This window comes from Phoxinus phoxinus, assembly GCF_949152265.1.
Source record: "Phoxinus phoxinus genome assembly, chromosome: 10".
Classification (NCBI taxonomy): domain Eukaryota; kingdom Metazoa; phylum Chordata; class Actinopteri; order Cypriniformes; family Leuciscidae; genus Phoxinus; species Phoxinus phoxinus.
The window spans coordinates 14120641-14137459 of record NC_136885.1 but is presented as its reverse complement, the minus strand read 5'-3'; the positions used below and the strand labels follow the sequence as shown (position 1 = coordinate 14137459).

Below are 16819 nucleotides of genomic sequence, written 5' to 3'. Positions count from 1 at the left end.
CCGTAACTTTTTTGAGTTAGAAATGATCCAAAATAAATTTGAGCAAGTACATAACCAGCAAGTGTTCAAAACTATCTGCTTGCCTTATCTCAATTCAAAACGGTAAGCTTGTAATAATGTTTTTAATTCCGCGGGAAATTCGAGCATGTCTTTGTGTCATTACGTCGCATCTGTTATCATAAAGAAGGTGTCTCGTCATAAAGAAGACTTTGGACTTCGGAGTGGCTATAGAACAAAAGAGACTGCAACCGGGCCCATGCGAAAACAAGGATATTATCGGAAGGGCATTAAATGTAGTCACGGAATGCTGATGTTGTTAACATAAAAAATTTGAGAGCAAATTATAATTTGCACGGTTTGACGTGTTAGGATAAGCCATCGTTAGATTTAATCAGCTCGATTTACTGCAATGCTTTTTTTCCCTTAGTTGGTCAGAACAAAAGTGGATGTTACTTACTTGTTCAGATTAAATTTTCCTGTGAAAATTCTTAAGTTGTTCATACTTCCAAAAAGTAGAATCTATTATTCCGAATGACAGTGTCCACACTGGCGCGGCGACTGACAGCCGCACATTCTCCTAAAAACATCGGATTCATCCGCGTTGTGCTGTGTCGAGGCACATCTCACGTAAAGTTGATAATTCCGCGAATAACTGCAATTGCAGATTTCGAACAGAGATGGCGACAAAGAGGAAAAACTGCAGCTTTAAAGTCGTCATGAAATCAAAATTGACCCTATTTACTTTGTTAGCGCACATTACTAGTCTTGTGGTGTATAATTAATCCGTGCAAGTTAATACACTGAAAAATATTTGTCTGTTGTGGTAATCTTTATTCAAAATCTGAAAATTTGCTTCAGCTCTGGAATGGCGTTCCTTCTCTGATGACGTCAGTTTGACGGCTTGGGTTGAATATCCTTTACCACTCCAACCATCATTCTGCTATGAGCGAGGGATGGAGAGGAGGTGTGCTAAAGTAAACCCCGCCCTCTATTCAATATTCCGTTTCACCTGAAAATACGTCACAACACTGAAGTAAAGTCGGTTGTAACTTCTGGTTCACGGGGACCTTCAAGGACAAGTTTACATATTTTCATTTTGTGTCATCTTGCGGACAAATAAACGACGGAGAGATCTGGGTGCTGGTAACATGGAGAGAGTACACGTTGTTCATTTTCTTACCGACATTGTAAGGAATACAAAGCTGGATGAAAATCACAAACTTGTCCCTTGCTGTGAATGAATCCCCTTATTTTGTAATATAATTTTATTTACAGTATGGCCAATAAAGCATTAAGCTAAAATCAGTCATTAAGTAAATGTTGGCATCACAAAATTATAATGTATAGTTTGAAAAGTGGATAATTATTTTGAGATTCGCTAAAGATTACATTTAATTTTAATTCTTAAATGATTAGTGTTTTTAAAGATTAACTGTAAGTGATTGTTAAATGACAGCAAAGGGTATCTAAATGTAAAATTGATTATGCACAATTAAATATCCAATATCAGCCAATATATCCAATGTCGATCGATACTGGTATATTAAAACATATCTAATATCGGTCGATAACCGATATGGTACTGATAATCCATTTTAATGAAGGGTTTTCAGTATGTATTGGGGGATTGACATGATTTTTTTTAAAGTATTTCAGTATCTTTTGTTTTGTGTAGGCTTCAATGTACGACAGCCCGAAAAAAGAGAAGAGACATCCCAAAAAATGGCGTGGCAAGAATTACGGGAAAGACAACAAAACCACCCTGCAGGTGATCTATGACTTGGATTCCCTTAACTATTACACAAAGGACCATTAAGTATTACTGCATGGACTACAAATTTTCTATTACATTTTCCTCTGGCCATTTATCTCAGTGTTCCTTTTGCAAAAATGAATCGCACCATCATTGACCATTGACCTGGCATTTTCTCCTTCCTCTGATGCTTTTAGGTTCCGAGCTGTATTTCAGCAGGCTCTGTCCGTCTCCACGCGTCCAATCCCAACCTCTCTTCAGTAGACCTGACCAATGAGAAGAGTTACCATGAACCTCTAGACTCGCCTATAGACGTATCCAAACTGCAGGAAGACTTCTGCCGCGTCGCAAACAACCGTGGGTGCTGCAACAGAAAACTAGTGAACTAGATTAAGTGATGTATCACTGGAATGTGTCTTTCGTGACAAATTATACCTCATCAATCTCCCACAAATCCTACATTTTTGGCTCAAAATGTCTTATTTGCATATAAAATATGTGTCATTAGGAGGAAATTGCTGAGGGAAAAGCCAAAACTCTGAAGAACGTGACAGATGTTTATTGCAAATGTGTTTTTGCACTTTATCTTCATGAGAATTGTGAAAATCAGTATCTCATGTTCAAATAAATGTCCAAGGTTTCATTGGACAGTATCACAACGTCTCTGAATGAGCTGACCAACAAGAATAAAATGGTATAGAATGAGAAGACCGTATGAGTTTCCATGCTAGTTGCTGTTGTATTATGTTGGTTTGGTGCTTTTCTACATGATGTACTAGCATGGTATTTCTAGTGAAGATGGATGACAAAAGATATCTAGCTGATTAAGCTAGTTAAGAGTGGTAGGGATATATAAGGCTGGTCATATAATTAGAATATCATCAAAAAGTTTATTTATTTCAAGAATTCAACTTAACAGGTGAAACTAATATATTATATAGACTCATTACATGCAAAGTGAGATATTTCAAGCCTTTATTTGTTATAATTTTGATGATTATGACTTACAGCTTATGAAACCCACGAAATCAAAATCCCAGAAAATTAGAATATTACATGAAATCACACAGTAATTACACAGTAATACCATGGTCATTGAACCAGGTTTTGGTTCTTTTGGCAGTGTGGGCAGGTGCAAATCCTGCTGGAAAATGACGGAAGCATGAAGTGCTCTGAAGATGTCCTGGTAGACATCTGCGTTGACTCTGGATTTAATAAAGCACAGTGGACCAAAGTCCTCTTTTCTGATGAGAGCAAATTTTGCATCTCATTTGGAAATCAAGGTCCAGAGTCTGGAGGAAGAGAGGAGAGGCACATAATCCATGTTGCTTGAAGTCCAGTGTAAAGTTTCCACAGTCAGTAATGGTTTGGGGTGCCATGTCATCTGCTGGTGTTGGTCCACTGTGTTTTCTGAGGTCCAAGGTCAACGCAGCCGTCTACCAGGAAGTTTTAGAGCACTTCATGCTTCCTGCTGCTGACCAACTTTATGGAGATGCAGATTTCATTTTCCAACAGGACTTGGCACCTGCACACAGTGCCAAAGCTACCAGTACCTGGTTTAAGGACCATGGCATTCCTGTTCTTAATTGGCCAGCAAACTCGCCTGACCTTAACCCTATAGAAAATATACTGTATGGGGTATTGTGAAGAGGAAGATGTGATACGCCAGACCCAACAATGCAGAAGAGCTGAAGGACACTATCTAATCAGAGCAACCTGGGCTCTCATAACACCTGAGCAGTGCCACAGACTGACCGACTCCATCACGCCCCATTGCTGCAGTAATTCAGGCAAAAGGAGCCCCAACTGAGTATTGAGTGCTGTACATGCTCATACTTTTCATGTTCATACTTTTCAGTTGGCCAGCATTTCTAAAAATCATTTTTTTGTATTGGTCTTAAGTAATATTCTAATTTTCTGAGATACTGAATTTTGGGATTTTCATTAGTTGTCAGTTATAATCATCAAAATATATAAACATTAAACATAAAATAAATAAACATTAGAAATATATCAGTCTGTGTGTAATGAATAAATATAATATACAAGTTTCACTTTTTGAATGGAATTACTTAATTAAATAAACTTTTCCATGATATTCTAATTATATGACCTGTGTGTGTGTGTGTGTGTGTGTGTGTGTGTGTGTGTGTGTGTGTGTGTGTGTGTGTGTGTGTGTGTGTGTGTGTGTGTGTGTGTGTGTGTGTGTGTGTGTGTGTGTGTGTGTGTGTGTGTGTGTGTGTGTGTGTGTGTACTCACATGTTTTCACACTTCCTGTTTTCTTGATATAGCTACCTTTTTTCAAATCAACCTTGATCTGCATGTGTGCCAGATTTCATGTGGAGGCCAAAGCAGCCTTTACACATTACACTGTACACGTCAACTACAATGAAACAGAGACAACATTTAGTCTAAAATGCACATTTTGCTTCCAGACATTTGATTCGTATGTATGTATACTTCCTCAAATTACAAAAAGATTGTGTTTTATAAATCATGCATGAAGATGTTAGAATCAAAACCAGATTCTTCAACGATTTGTCCACCTTATATATATATATATATATGAAATGGTGCTCAACTCTTTTTTTATTATGTGTTTGTTTCCAGTCCATACAACCATGAAATCAGCCATGTGCATGCTGACTTCAGAGAAAGAGAGACTTAAACAGATGCTGGAGCACGAGTCTTGTCCCTCCCCCTCGGCCCAGCTCCTAGGACTGAAGAGTGCCCTGGCTGCTGTAAGCACACACACACACACACACACACACACATACACTTTCCTCTCTGTGCATTTCCTCATGCTCAATACTGTTTACTAACAATCCTTCCGTTTCTTGCCTTAATACTTCTTTAAAGCATTGCATGCTACTCAAGCAGAGCTCTTGTTCTGTGCAGATGTAAACATGCTTGTCTTATCAATTCAACAATGGCCAAAGTATAAGAAAATATTTAGATGTTCTTTCTAATCAAGTGCTGAGAATTATCTGTGGAAGAGTTATTGTAATATAATGATTATGTCGACCTTCTAAAGAATCTTGTGAACAATAGAGTTGACCATCCAAGGAGCTATTTTTACATGCTAAAAACAGTCTGTGCTAAATCGAGTTCTGTAATGCTGAATAATGACTCATCTTCCTTAGTGAGTCACATTATTGTAAAGCAGACCCCAACTCTAGCACTTCTGAGAATTAACGGCACACATCTGCTGTCTGTTAGAACTGCAGGGGAATCTTTTTGCAATTCACAGTCCAGCTCCATTCTTACTGGGCACATTTAGCCTCAAGTTACTTTAAACTCAATAACTTTGTGTTCTATTAGACTTTTCCACACAACGAAAACATGCCCGGTCCAGGCCTGTCTAACTCTAAAAAAGACAAAAAAGTCATTAACTTTATCTGCCACATTCTCATTTTGCATTCAAATCTCAAATTCACATCTGCATATTCAAACTAGGGCTGTCACAATATCAATTCACTACATGTTTATCTGGCCAAAAGAATTCACAATAACAGTATTATCGCAATATTGATTGAAATTTTAGGGAAAAAAACAATGTTACCAGTCAAAGTTATATTTAACCTTGTTTTTTTTGTTCAGTCTTCTGTCGTTTGGCTAAAAAATCACACGGGAAATGCGAGGGTAGGGAGGCGGAAAGATAGTTTGTAGCCATAACTGTACAAAATCGTACAAAGAGAACTTTTTCTCAACGATTGTTGATCGGCACTTCCTGCAGACTGCATATTTTTGACGGAATCCATCAAGCTCCCACACTGGAGAGAGAACTTTTTGGGGTCCAGATAGAGTGTCTTGCTTTCACCTGTCATCTCCTCCAACATGATTTTGTGTGTCAGTAGTATCTACACACTCCCTGTGGCTCATCCCTTTGCCCTAATCCTTTCAAAGGGTTTACCTCCGGAGGAAGTAAGAGTGTAGGAGACACAAAAAAACTTTTACTTATCCGTGCAAAGAATCATGGGCGCAAAGTGTTTATCAGTTGTACTCTTCGAAATCCTTTATATTCCTTTCGAAATTCCTTTATCCATTTGGAGTGGCCAGTTTTGAGCACTTTGGTTTGGAACAACTTTGGTTTGGTGCAGTACCGCCACCTACTATGTTGAAGTGTCAACCAGGGCTGCCTCTCCTAAAAGCATTTTAAGCCTAAGTAGATCATAGAACCATTGCCACCAATGGCCTCTACGATCAACTTGGCTCATGATGCTTTTGAGAAAAGCAGCTTAGATACTGGTGCTGGATTATTTATGATGTTATAATATGTGTAATGTTAACACAATATCAAGAGTTCATTTTATGATATGTCACTATACCGGTACAATTGCGATACCCTTAATTCAAACTTGGCAGTTACAATCCAAAAACTTTGATCGTTTATTAAAAACTCAAGAATCAGTGCCATTTGATGTCATCACCATCAAAACCATTGAAACATATCTTCGCACACCACATTTGAATTAGTGCGATATTTGAGAATGTATTTGCGTTTTGTGCAGAATAATTGTTATTTTCTTAGCTTGACAGTCCTAGACACTATATGCCTTTGTCGTAAAGGTTTGAAAATACACAAGAGTAAATGAATAATGACCTTCTGTTAATTGCTTGAGGTATGTTTAATAGTTAGGAGCACTATGTGGAAGCCATGTGAGTTTTTGCTGGTTGCTTTTGCAGGCTTTAACGCAGAACTCTGAGCTGAGAGAGCGCCTGTGCAAGATTCACGCTGAGTCGCACATCTCTGAGCCCTCTGTCCATATAAACCTCAGTCCTGGCCCCCTGCAGGTGGGTCTGGGAAATGTGCTATTATTACACCCATCCCATACCCCCCCCCCCCCCCCCCCAATGCTATTAAAAAGACCAGATCATTTTTACATCTGCCACCAACCATACACTACTTTTCATTAGTCATTGCTCATTATTCACAGGAAATTACATTATAGTTGAAAGAACTAGTGTAAAATTTGTCAGCCGAATATTTGTTGTCACCTCGGGTTTAAAACCTGAGGCTTAAGTTGATTTGTGTTAATTGAATCCACAGCTACTCTCTGGCAAGGATGAGTCAGACTTTCTAATGCCAGTTAATCATGTCTCTGGGTAGTATACGCCCAAACCCACTTGCATGCTCACTAACAACCTTATATACAGCACCCACGCTTCACATGCTATCAGTGATATGTTCCTGTGGAATTGCTGTGTCAATAACCAACTTCCCTAATTGACATTCTAGTCAACATAATGCTTTTACGCTAATTATCTTGCAAAGTTCTGCCAACTGTCTTTCCTTTTTTTTTCTTACTGCTTCATAACAAGTCGTGATTCAAAAGAAATTGTTTGCTAATTATGTTGTTGTTTTTTTACTTGGTCTTGTGCTGATAATAAATATCCTCCATTATTTAGCATTTTGTTTTCTTTAATCTTCTGTTGGGACCTTGTATCCTGTTTGCTTCGCATTTCAGCTAATGAGTTGAATTTCATGAAAGCTTCCAAGAAATATCCAGGATAAAACTTACCTCAAAGTGAAAAGAAACAAATAAGAAATCTTGTATTGTATAAGGAAAATGAAGCTTATGTGAAGACCAATAATTTGATCCATTGTGATTTTTATTTGGCATTTTCATGACAATCAGGCATATTTAACAGATCTCTGAAGCATACTGTGTGATATATAAAAATCTTATTCTCATAACTGTGACATGTAGAAATTTCACTTATAGTACTCTGAGAAAATTTCATGTATAAAGTACAATTGTACAGAACAATTCTAAGTCTAATATTTGCTGTTTTGAATGTAACCCTTCTAATGTATTCAAAAACTATGACACCTTTTGCATTCCTGGTTAAGTTTTGACCTGGTGGAATGTGACCTTTATAAAACAAAACTAAAACCTTATTTTATCTGATAGGTAACTTCTCATTAATTAGTGATTGCGCAAACATTTCTAAGCATTGATTGTTACTTTGTTATTACCATTGTATTACTACATCCACTTTGGGCTGTAGTTCATTTGATATAGTTTATTTGTTTGTCTGTTTATAGTTTCTTTGTGCATTCATATGTTTACCAACAATAAAGTTCTAAATGTGTGTGAGATATGAGAAAGAGGCTTAATATATTTTACAAAAGTATTTTGTCACGAACCACACATTTGAGACAAATCTGACTCATGGATAACAATAAGTCTGCCTAACATCTCGTGTAAAGCTTCAGTTGATACCCAGATTAAAATTGACCCAGAATTTATATTCTTATTTATATCTATTTTAAATCATGTGTATTTTGATGTATCCTCAATCCATTTCCAAAATGAAGTTCCCGTACAATTTTTTTTTTTTTTTAAAGAATTTTAGGTGTACCTATTCCGGGTCAAAACTGAACTGAATGCAATAGGAGGGATAATTTATGCTGATTTTAACATTTAAAAAAAATAAAAACAATGTAAATGGACGGGATGTTTCATTTCTATATTGCAAGAATTTAGGAAGACATTTTTGTATGTGACAGTAATGAGAATTTGGAGGATAGTGTGCTTAATTGTTGTGAAAATTCTGAAAATAATAATAAATTGAATAGTCCAAAATATAGGCATAATATAATTTTTATATTATACATTAATATAGTATTTATATGATTTATGAATATAATATTTTAATTTTGGGGTCAAATGTGATCCACATTTTTTTCTTTTTGAGATTCACTCATTTGGCTCTATGTGAAGTGAAGCTTTGCTTTCTCTTCATACAGAAGCAAGACTCCAGTGATGTTTCCCGTCCCCTTGTCCATCAGGCATCCAATGAGAGCAGAGCTTCCATTACAGAGTCTCTATCAGAGTTCTTTGATGCACAGGAAGTCCTGTTGTCGGCTAGTTCTTCAGAAAATGAGGTAAGGATGAAGTCCCCCCTTTTCACCTGTCCCACAAATTAGTTAATATAAGTATCATCACAGTTGGGCACTATGACCAAAATGAGTCATTAGTAAGTTATATTATAGTTTCAGGTTTTTTAAATAGCTTGACAGGCTGATACATTTTGCCTAGCTTTACCAAATCATCAAATATGTCATTTACTGCACTTCCTCGAGAAACCAGCTGCCTCTGCTCTCCCCTTCACCTCAGGCCGACATTGAGCTAAACACCCTATTAGGAGACAGAGGAAGGGACTAATTATATTAAACATGTAATAAGTGCTACGGGTGACATTCCACAGCTAGAGGAACCAGCCTGCCTGCCATCCCTGCTTTCTCTCTAACTTCATTTCTGCCTCTCTGCCTCTTATTGAGGCCGACCTGCTCAAGCATCTCCTGTAGCAGAAGTAATATGAAAATTGAGATAATTGCTTCTCTCTAAAAATACCTCATGAAGAAATTGGCGTCTGTGACAATTAGAACCCCGAAAAACTTCCTTCATCTACTCTACTGGAGTGATGGACACACAAACACACTAAAGTCTGCTTTATCTTCATCGTTTTGATAATGTGGTTTATTAGAGGGTGCAGAGAGAGCCATATCTTAATGTTTTTCAGTTGCTAGATGGTCAATAGACAGGCTTTGATAAATGTATACTGTCAGAGAGCCAAACACCTGTAATGATGATGTGTGGTTTCCTGCTAGCCTTCGGAAGATGACTCATATATCAGTGACATCAGTGACAATGTGTCCATGGATAACTTCAGCAACGAGGCAGAGAATGAGAGACTCAATGCAGGTGGGTAATGTTCCCTCTCTGTTGCACGCTTATGATGTCGCACCCACTCAGAAAGGGAGATGCTGTGCAGAAGGGAGATGCAAAATATGTGGGGAAAGCCATTTGATTGTGTTCTAGTGAATGAGAAATAATTGCAGCGTTCTGGTCAACCGCTGTAGAGTTATTAAAGCTGCCGAGTTAGAACCGGTAAATGCGGTTTACTGGTTTCATAGAAAGAATGAACTGTCACTGGATGATGTCCTAAAGAGCTCAATAGGGGAACACAAAAACATGAGAAAAAAGTCTTCATGTTTTGAAGAATTATATTACATTATATATTTTGAATTCCCTTGATATGGACAAATTCACATTCAGTAGATTCATATTTAATTTTGAGTTTTATGGTCCTTGTAGCCAATAATTACTGTACTAAAACTCCTTGTTATCATCACATAACATCTCAGTTGTATATTATATTATATTATATTGAACTGTTCTGTAGTTTTGACTTTTTTTTTATTAGCAATTACAAAAAGGGTTTGCTTAACAATAAAAAAACATTAGAGGGAACATTGGTGGGATTGATATTCTGCTATCATTCCTGTGTTATACATAAATACTGCATTTCATAAATTTGACAGCTGTTTTATAGCTGTATGAAGGATTTTGTATGTTCAGAAAAAGCACTGACAAGCAATTTTAACAAGCCAGAACAGAAACGTCCAGAGACACAATTGCTGGAGATCAATCTTAGATGCATTTCCTGAACCGCAAACGTTTTTTCTTGTTTAGGTTCTGTAGAGAACGGTGGTTCTCAAGAACAGCGGCGGTCTTGTCTTCCCTCTCCCAGCCCCAATACCAGCAACATCAGCCTGTGGAACATACTGAAGAACAACATCGGGAAGGACCTGTCTAAAGTAGCCATGCCTGTTCAACTCAACGAGCCGCTCAACACACTGCAGAGACTGTGCGAGGAACTGGAGTACAGCGAACTGCTGGACAAGGCTGCACACACACAGGACCCGTTTGAGCGCATGGTAGGCAGAGGTCACGTGCATAATTGCACAAACCTGTTTGCATATCAAAAGCATTTGGATTTCAAAAAACATGCATAAACTTAAGCCCGTTTTAATTTTTTAGCTTATCACAATCATTGTGCACATTAAAATAAAAAGAAATGCTTTCTGGAGCAAATGTGAATTTTCGGGAGATATTCTGACTGGCATTTGTGAATGCAAAGTGTTCTGGTTTTGCTTTATGTTGTGTTTGTGTAAGAAAGCATAATACAAGCATAAAAAACTACTGTCAAACAGGGCCAAAACAGAAACTCAAAAGCTCTAAATCACAGGTGTAAATGAAGAGCCTTAAAAATAATATTGTAAAGTTCAATTTAATAACAATCTATATTGGTACAATAATATATATTTTAATAAAATATGTATTGCAATTACAACTAGAGAGAGTGTTTATAAATATTACATTGTATTGTAAATTGTATCGTTTACTATTAATATTGTAATATACACACACACTTCCGTAGTATGATTATGATGTCACAATACATCATGTATGTGATTGTTTTGAAAGCCTGTTTGATCCAGGCTCATCATCACAGGATCCACTATTACTCAACATGAGAGAATGATTATTGTTCAGAAACACTCTCCCTGCTTGGAAATGTGCTTTTGTTAGCTGCACTCTACTGTATCCAATGACACTTTGAGTACCCATCATTGCTCTGTCTTAGTCTCTGGAGGAAGACAGCAATCCTTTCTCTCAGCTTTCGGATTTCCAACAAACTTATGTATTGGTAGCTTAGTGTCTTATAGCTTTTCAGTGTGCTTACTGATGTAGTTTAATCACAAGAGACAACAAATTTTAAGTCAATATGAAATCAAAATTGACCTGTTTACTTTCCTAGTGCACATTTTTTATCTAATTGTGCATGAATCATCATTGCACATGATTTAATTGGGGAAAAAATTGCCTTGAGTCGGAAAAAAAATAATTACTTTGCCTCTGAAATGACTTTCTTCTTTGGCTGATGTCTCATAGGCCACATTTTCCCTCAGGTGATTGGCTAAATAATGTTTCTGGTACTGAATGGAAATGAAGGTGTACTAGATTTCCTTATCACAGTAATTTAATGCCAGTTAATATTAATATAACAAAGGTTACAGCAATAAAATAAAGACAGGTTTGATAAAGCAGCGTTTCCATTGGGATACTTCAAAATGCTCTAGAGAGGGTGAGCTCGACTTTCAGCTATCACATCCCTGTCAAAAAGCCTCCCGGGTGCTGGCGGTGTTTCAGAAGAGGACTCGTCCTCCACAATGAAATGCAAAGTCACATTCAGGTCTAAAAATACACACTTTTCCTGATCCAGTCAATTCCTAATGGATAAAAACAAGTCTGGGTCTTCCTAAAAATATTTTTTCATTATGTAAATAAAATAAGTCGTGAATACCATTCTGAAGAGATCAGAAATAATATATTTTCAATGAAGTCATAATAAAGAGTGTGATGAAATGGGAAACATATATCAGCGCACAACTAACCTAATGTTCACTGATCTGTTTGTAGGCGTACATCGCTACATTTGCCGTGTCTGGCTATGCTTCCAGTTACTACAGAGCAGGAGGAAAACCCTTTAATCCAGTGTTGGGCGAAACCTATGAGTGTGATCGTCCAGACAAAGGCTTTCGCTTTGTTGGCGAGCAGGTAGGATGCTCTCCGCAAGATGTGTTTTTGTGAACAGGTATGTGAATGTAGCCATGTTTCCATCCACAAAAAAACGCAGAATGGAAATGGCAAAATGCCCATGAATTAAAAAAATGGATTAAAATTATTAAAAGAATTATTCGATAAGAACACATGCGCATAAACTACAATGGAAGCACAACAAAAAACTCACGTGACATTGACTAAACAGAGGATGTGATCGCAAACTTGACTAACCAGGGGACCAACTTCATTGCATTAAATCTTAAATGTTTGCTTTGGTCATTCTGAAATGCCTGAGCCAAAGTCTGTCATCAACATGTTTGGGTTTAACAACCTCTCAAAACTTTCTTACACGATTGCGTTCCCAAACACCAGGCATCCACCTCCGAACGCAAGATAACATGACTTTGTTTATTGCATTTCGTTTGCACGCTCTGATACGTATAAGTAATTTATGAAAAAAGAGCTGCACTGGCTTCCCCATTTCTAGCAGTTTCCATTTATATAACAGATATTTTTGCCAATTTCCTAGGAACACATGAGATGGAAATTGTGCTTTATTCGCAAATGCTTGTGCACAGAAGTTTAATTTGCATATTTAGATGGAAACATAGCTTGTGTGTGTGTGTGTGTGTGTGTGTGTGTGTGTGTGTGTGTGTGTGTGTGTGTGTGTGTGTGTGTGTGTGTGTGTGTGTGTGTGTGTGTGTGTGTGTGTGTGTGCAGATCTCACAGCTGCTCTGTTTTCTTCCTCCAGGTCAGCCATCATCCCCCCATATCAGCATGTCATGCTGACTCTAAAAACTTCATCTTTTGGCAAGGTAACACCACAGTAATAATGCAGGCATATTGTGTCAGTACAAATGAGCTGATGTCGGCAGATGTGAAGCTGATTGTGTTATATATGACTGATTTCAGACGTGAGGTGGAGGAATAAGTTCTGGGGAAAGTCCATGGAGATTGTACCTGTAGGAAGTACTCATGTGGTTCTTCCTGGGTAAGTTCTTCTGTGTATTTATTATTCACATGCTATCCCATCTGCTGTTTTGGGGCTTCCTGGATAGATGAGGAAGTCCAATTAAAAAAATTCGATTTTTTTTTTTTTAGACCTGGAAAAGTAATGTAAATTAATCAAATCGTAAAACTCCATGTGTGAATTAATATATACGGAAGGAAAATTAATATAATTTTTTCTGCCAAGTTCTACAATATTTTGTCAGGTAGAGATGTTCTAAAAAATATATTTTTTAAAATGCTTATCCTCTAAATCACAAACAATTGGAAAAGTCAAGGGACCTTTGAATATTGTTGTGGAAACTTGGGACCTTGGATTCAAAAAGGTTGAAAACCACAGGTCTATTGCACACTTGTGAGAAGAAGACATGTAGTATTAATACATTGAAAGTCTGTTATACATTGCTGTGGACATGGCTGTTGTACATACATTATAATGCAGTAAATCAAGTGTTGATTGTAAATGTAATTGGCAGAATAAATATATGTTATTATCATAGATTAATTGACAGTTCCAAATACATGTTACAGGACAGACACGCGTTTAAAGGCCCGTTCACACCAAGGACGATAACTATAACGATAAAGATAGTTCTAAATATATACAACCAGTCTTGGGTGACACAGAAATCTTCATTATTTCTATATCAAAATGAGTTTGGCTATAACATACTGGATATTTTAGTGCCTACAACTTGTGTTTTTCCTGATCTCCAGGCATATTATTAGAAAAGAAGCTCACACTATAGCTAAAGTTCAACTTGCTCAGCCAGATGGTTCTGGTTCTCAAAACTCCCTATAGCTTGCTCTCCATTATTGCATCCTCATGGATGAGACATGCAGATGACTACATAGTTCAAAGATTAGTCAACCTTATAAAAAAATAAAAAAATTCAAGGCACTCGAGTAAATTGTTTTTAGAAAAATATAAAAAGCCGTCAACCTTTATTAGTCAACCTTCATTTTATATAATCAATAAACTCTTCATTGAGTCAGACTGTAAAAGGTCTGCAAAAACTTGCAACTAAAAAATTCAACATTGAATGTTTAACATATTTAATCATGTTGTAATAACTCTTTCACAATCTCGTATATCTACCGTTCGCCGTTCACTGTTGATCTACTCAAGCTCCCTCGGCACCTGTACCTTTTCCGCGGTCGTTTGACTCGCGCCCTGGCACTGAGGCGAAGTTAGAGTGTGTGCCTAAAAAGTCTCCCGATTGTTGTGGTCGTAAACAGATGGTTCTACGTTTAAATAAACTCAATTCTTGTCAAGAAAAAAAAGAGAAACAGCAATTGTGAGCGGGGTGGCCAAGCTTAGGTCAATGGTGGCCACCGCCACCCCTTAGCTATGACCTGAAACTATAACGATAACAACACAGAGAAACGAAATCACTGGAATCACTTAAAGAACAATTTCGTCCACTGGTGTGGACACTAATATAGTTATCCTTAAAGTTATCGTTCTTGGTGGAACGGGCTTTGGAGCTTTGGGCTATGTAGACCATAGAGGTGAGAACAGATTGTAGTCTGGGTAATAATTGGTGTCTTGAGTGATGGCACTGTCCAAATTATAGTAGCAGCTGTGGTTGATGTTGTCAGTGTCCTCATTCTCCCTAAGCAATGGCGCCTTTATCTTTCCTGGAAACAGCAGACTGGGGCAGCGAGGTGTTGAAGTTGTCAGTGACAACAGCAGCCAGTTACTCAGCAGCACACATTGTAATGACATATGATGACGGACTGTTTGTGATGAGTGGGTTGCGTTGCTTTCACTGTTCTACAGGTTTTACAGATCCTCTTATTCTATGAATAGAGCTCAGTGTTGTCCGCCCAATTCAGCTCATAATGTAAAAGTTAGAAATTGTAGTGAAGTGTTATGGTTTTGGTGATTTACCTTTGTACTGTTTTAGAAATGTGTCTCTCGCAAGTACTTAAAGCCGTATAAATCTGATATATTGCACGGCTCTCTGAAATACTTCATTCTGATTAGTCGATCATTGCATTCTGTGTTCTTATATTTTTGAGTAATAACTTCTAAATTGTATAATTGACATTTGTTGTCGCAGGGATCTGATTTCTTAAATGGATGTGCTAGTTTAATGTATCTCGTATCACTCCAAGGTCTCTTTCTTCTTACACAATAAAAATCAGTAGCCATATAATAAGAGTCAGTGGTCAACATGAATGTACAGTATTACTTATGTAAAGGAAACTTTAGCTCAAAGGGAATAATTAATTAATTTATAGGGAATTTTGAAAGAATCACTTATTTTACGGCTGAAAAAATGATCCGCTCAATAGAACGGGCCGTTACTATCAACTCTGTTGTGAATAAGTATTTATTAGCACAGTAACAAGATCAGCAGTTGAACCGTTCTATGTGCATATCAGGATCTAGAGGCGTTACTTGCTTTTGTTGCGTGTGTCTTTGATGGGGATTCATGTGGCATTCTGTGGCAGTCATTCTGGAAGGGATTTCCCAGGTTTTTTGATTCATTGGAGGTCTTGTCGGTTCTGGAGTGACGTCTTGGGAGGCCAATCATGTTGGTGTGTTGGTGGATGAATGGACGCTTGTGGCTTAAGTTTGAAGTTTGAGACGAGCGAAGACTATAGTCGTTGACTGAATCTTTGCAGCAAAAACTTAACTAACAAAGCGAGGCTCAACAGAAAAAGGAAAGTAACTAAGTAAAGAAAGAAAAATAAGTGAGACGGGAGTAGTTAGATGGCTTGCCGCAGCCTTAACCCATTTTACAGGTCTCCCAAATCTGATCTGCTCGCATCTAATGCTTTGTTTGTGTACTGAGTTTTTAAACTCGGATGTTTTTCCAACACTTTAGAGGAGTTCTGTCTAATTAGGTATCATCTTTGGTGCAGGTTTCTCCTCCTCTCGTATAAATTACAGTTGTCATCTTATTAGTCACATGGTCTCTTAAATTTCCCGCTTTAGCAGGGGATAATTTAGACATGATTTCTATAATACGAATATGATACATTTTACACAGATTTGATTCACACCACAATTTGAGAAACGGAAAACCATTCACACTGATATCGAGCACTCCATGCTTTCTATGAACTAATAGTTATCAAAAATACATAAACAACGAGTGATTACAAAAGGATATTCAAAAGTGTGGGTTTCAGACATTAGAGAATTTTGCAATAAAATGACATTTATTTATAAGTCTGTCTAGCATTGTTTTGTAATGATCTGATGCATTTTGATGTGTAAAGGCAGTCTCTGGTTATTTTAGAGATGATTTCAGTCCTGTGTTCCAGAGGTTATCAAGGGGTCTTAAGAAGAAGGTCTGTTTTAAGTTTCTGTCTTGGGAATTAAACCCCCCTTTGGCGTTAACTCATGGTTTTCCTCGTGAGACTGAAGATGTGCCATCCCTGAAACCCATTTGTCTTGTTAAACTGCCTACAGTTGAAAACGTTCTTCCTTAAGCTGTGATCATCTCTTACAAGCGTGCATTGCCTTAAACCTGCTTATCTAGACTAGCTGATGCACAAAATGACACGATCTTCTGAATTAGAGTCCTGAGTGTTGACTCGAGAGTCATTGCTGTCTCTCAATTCCTACATTTACATATAGAAAATAGTTTCTTATGCTTACCAAGACTGCAATTATTTGATCAAA

At 37.4% G+C, this 16819-nt stretch overlaps 1 protein-coding gene across 2 annotated transcripts in view; it reads left to right on the top strand.

Annotated features, from left to right (window-relative positions):
- The window catches only part of osbpl3b (oxysterol binding protein-like 3b), a 70509-nt gene that overhangs the window by 44850 nt on the left and 8840 nt on the right, over positions 1-16819 (top strand). The window contains exons 9-18 of one of the 2 annotated variants that reach the window (XM_079626419.1): positions 1676-1768; positions 1951-2110; positions 4364-4494; positions 6440-6547; positions 8508-8645; positions 9372-9465; positions 10237-10481; positions 12028-12165; positions 12923-12986; positions 13084-13162. In XM_079626419.1, the coding sequence (XP_079482545.1) occupies positions 1676-1768; positions 1951-2110; positions 4364-4494; positions 6440-6547; positions 8508-8645; positions 9372-9465; positions 10237-10481; positions 12028-12165; positions 12923-12986; positions 13084-13162 (1250 nt within the window). The remainder of the gene's footprint in view (positions 1-1675; positions 1769-1950; positions 2111-4363; positions 4495-6439; positions 6548-8507; positions 8646-9371; positions 9466-10236; positions 10482-12027; positions 12166-12922; positions 12987-13083; positions 13163-16819) is intronic. The other variant, XM_079626420.1, reaches the window with a different exon arrangement.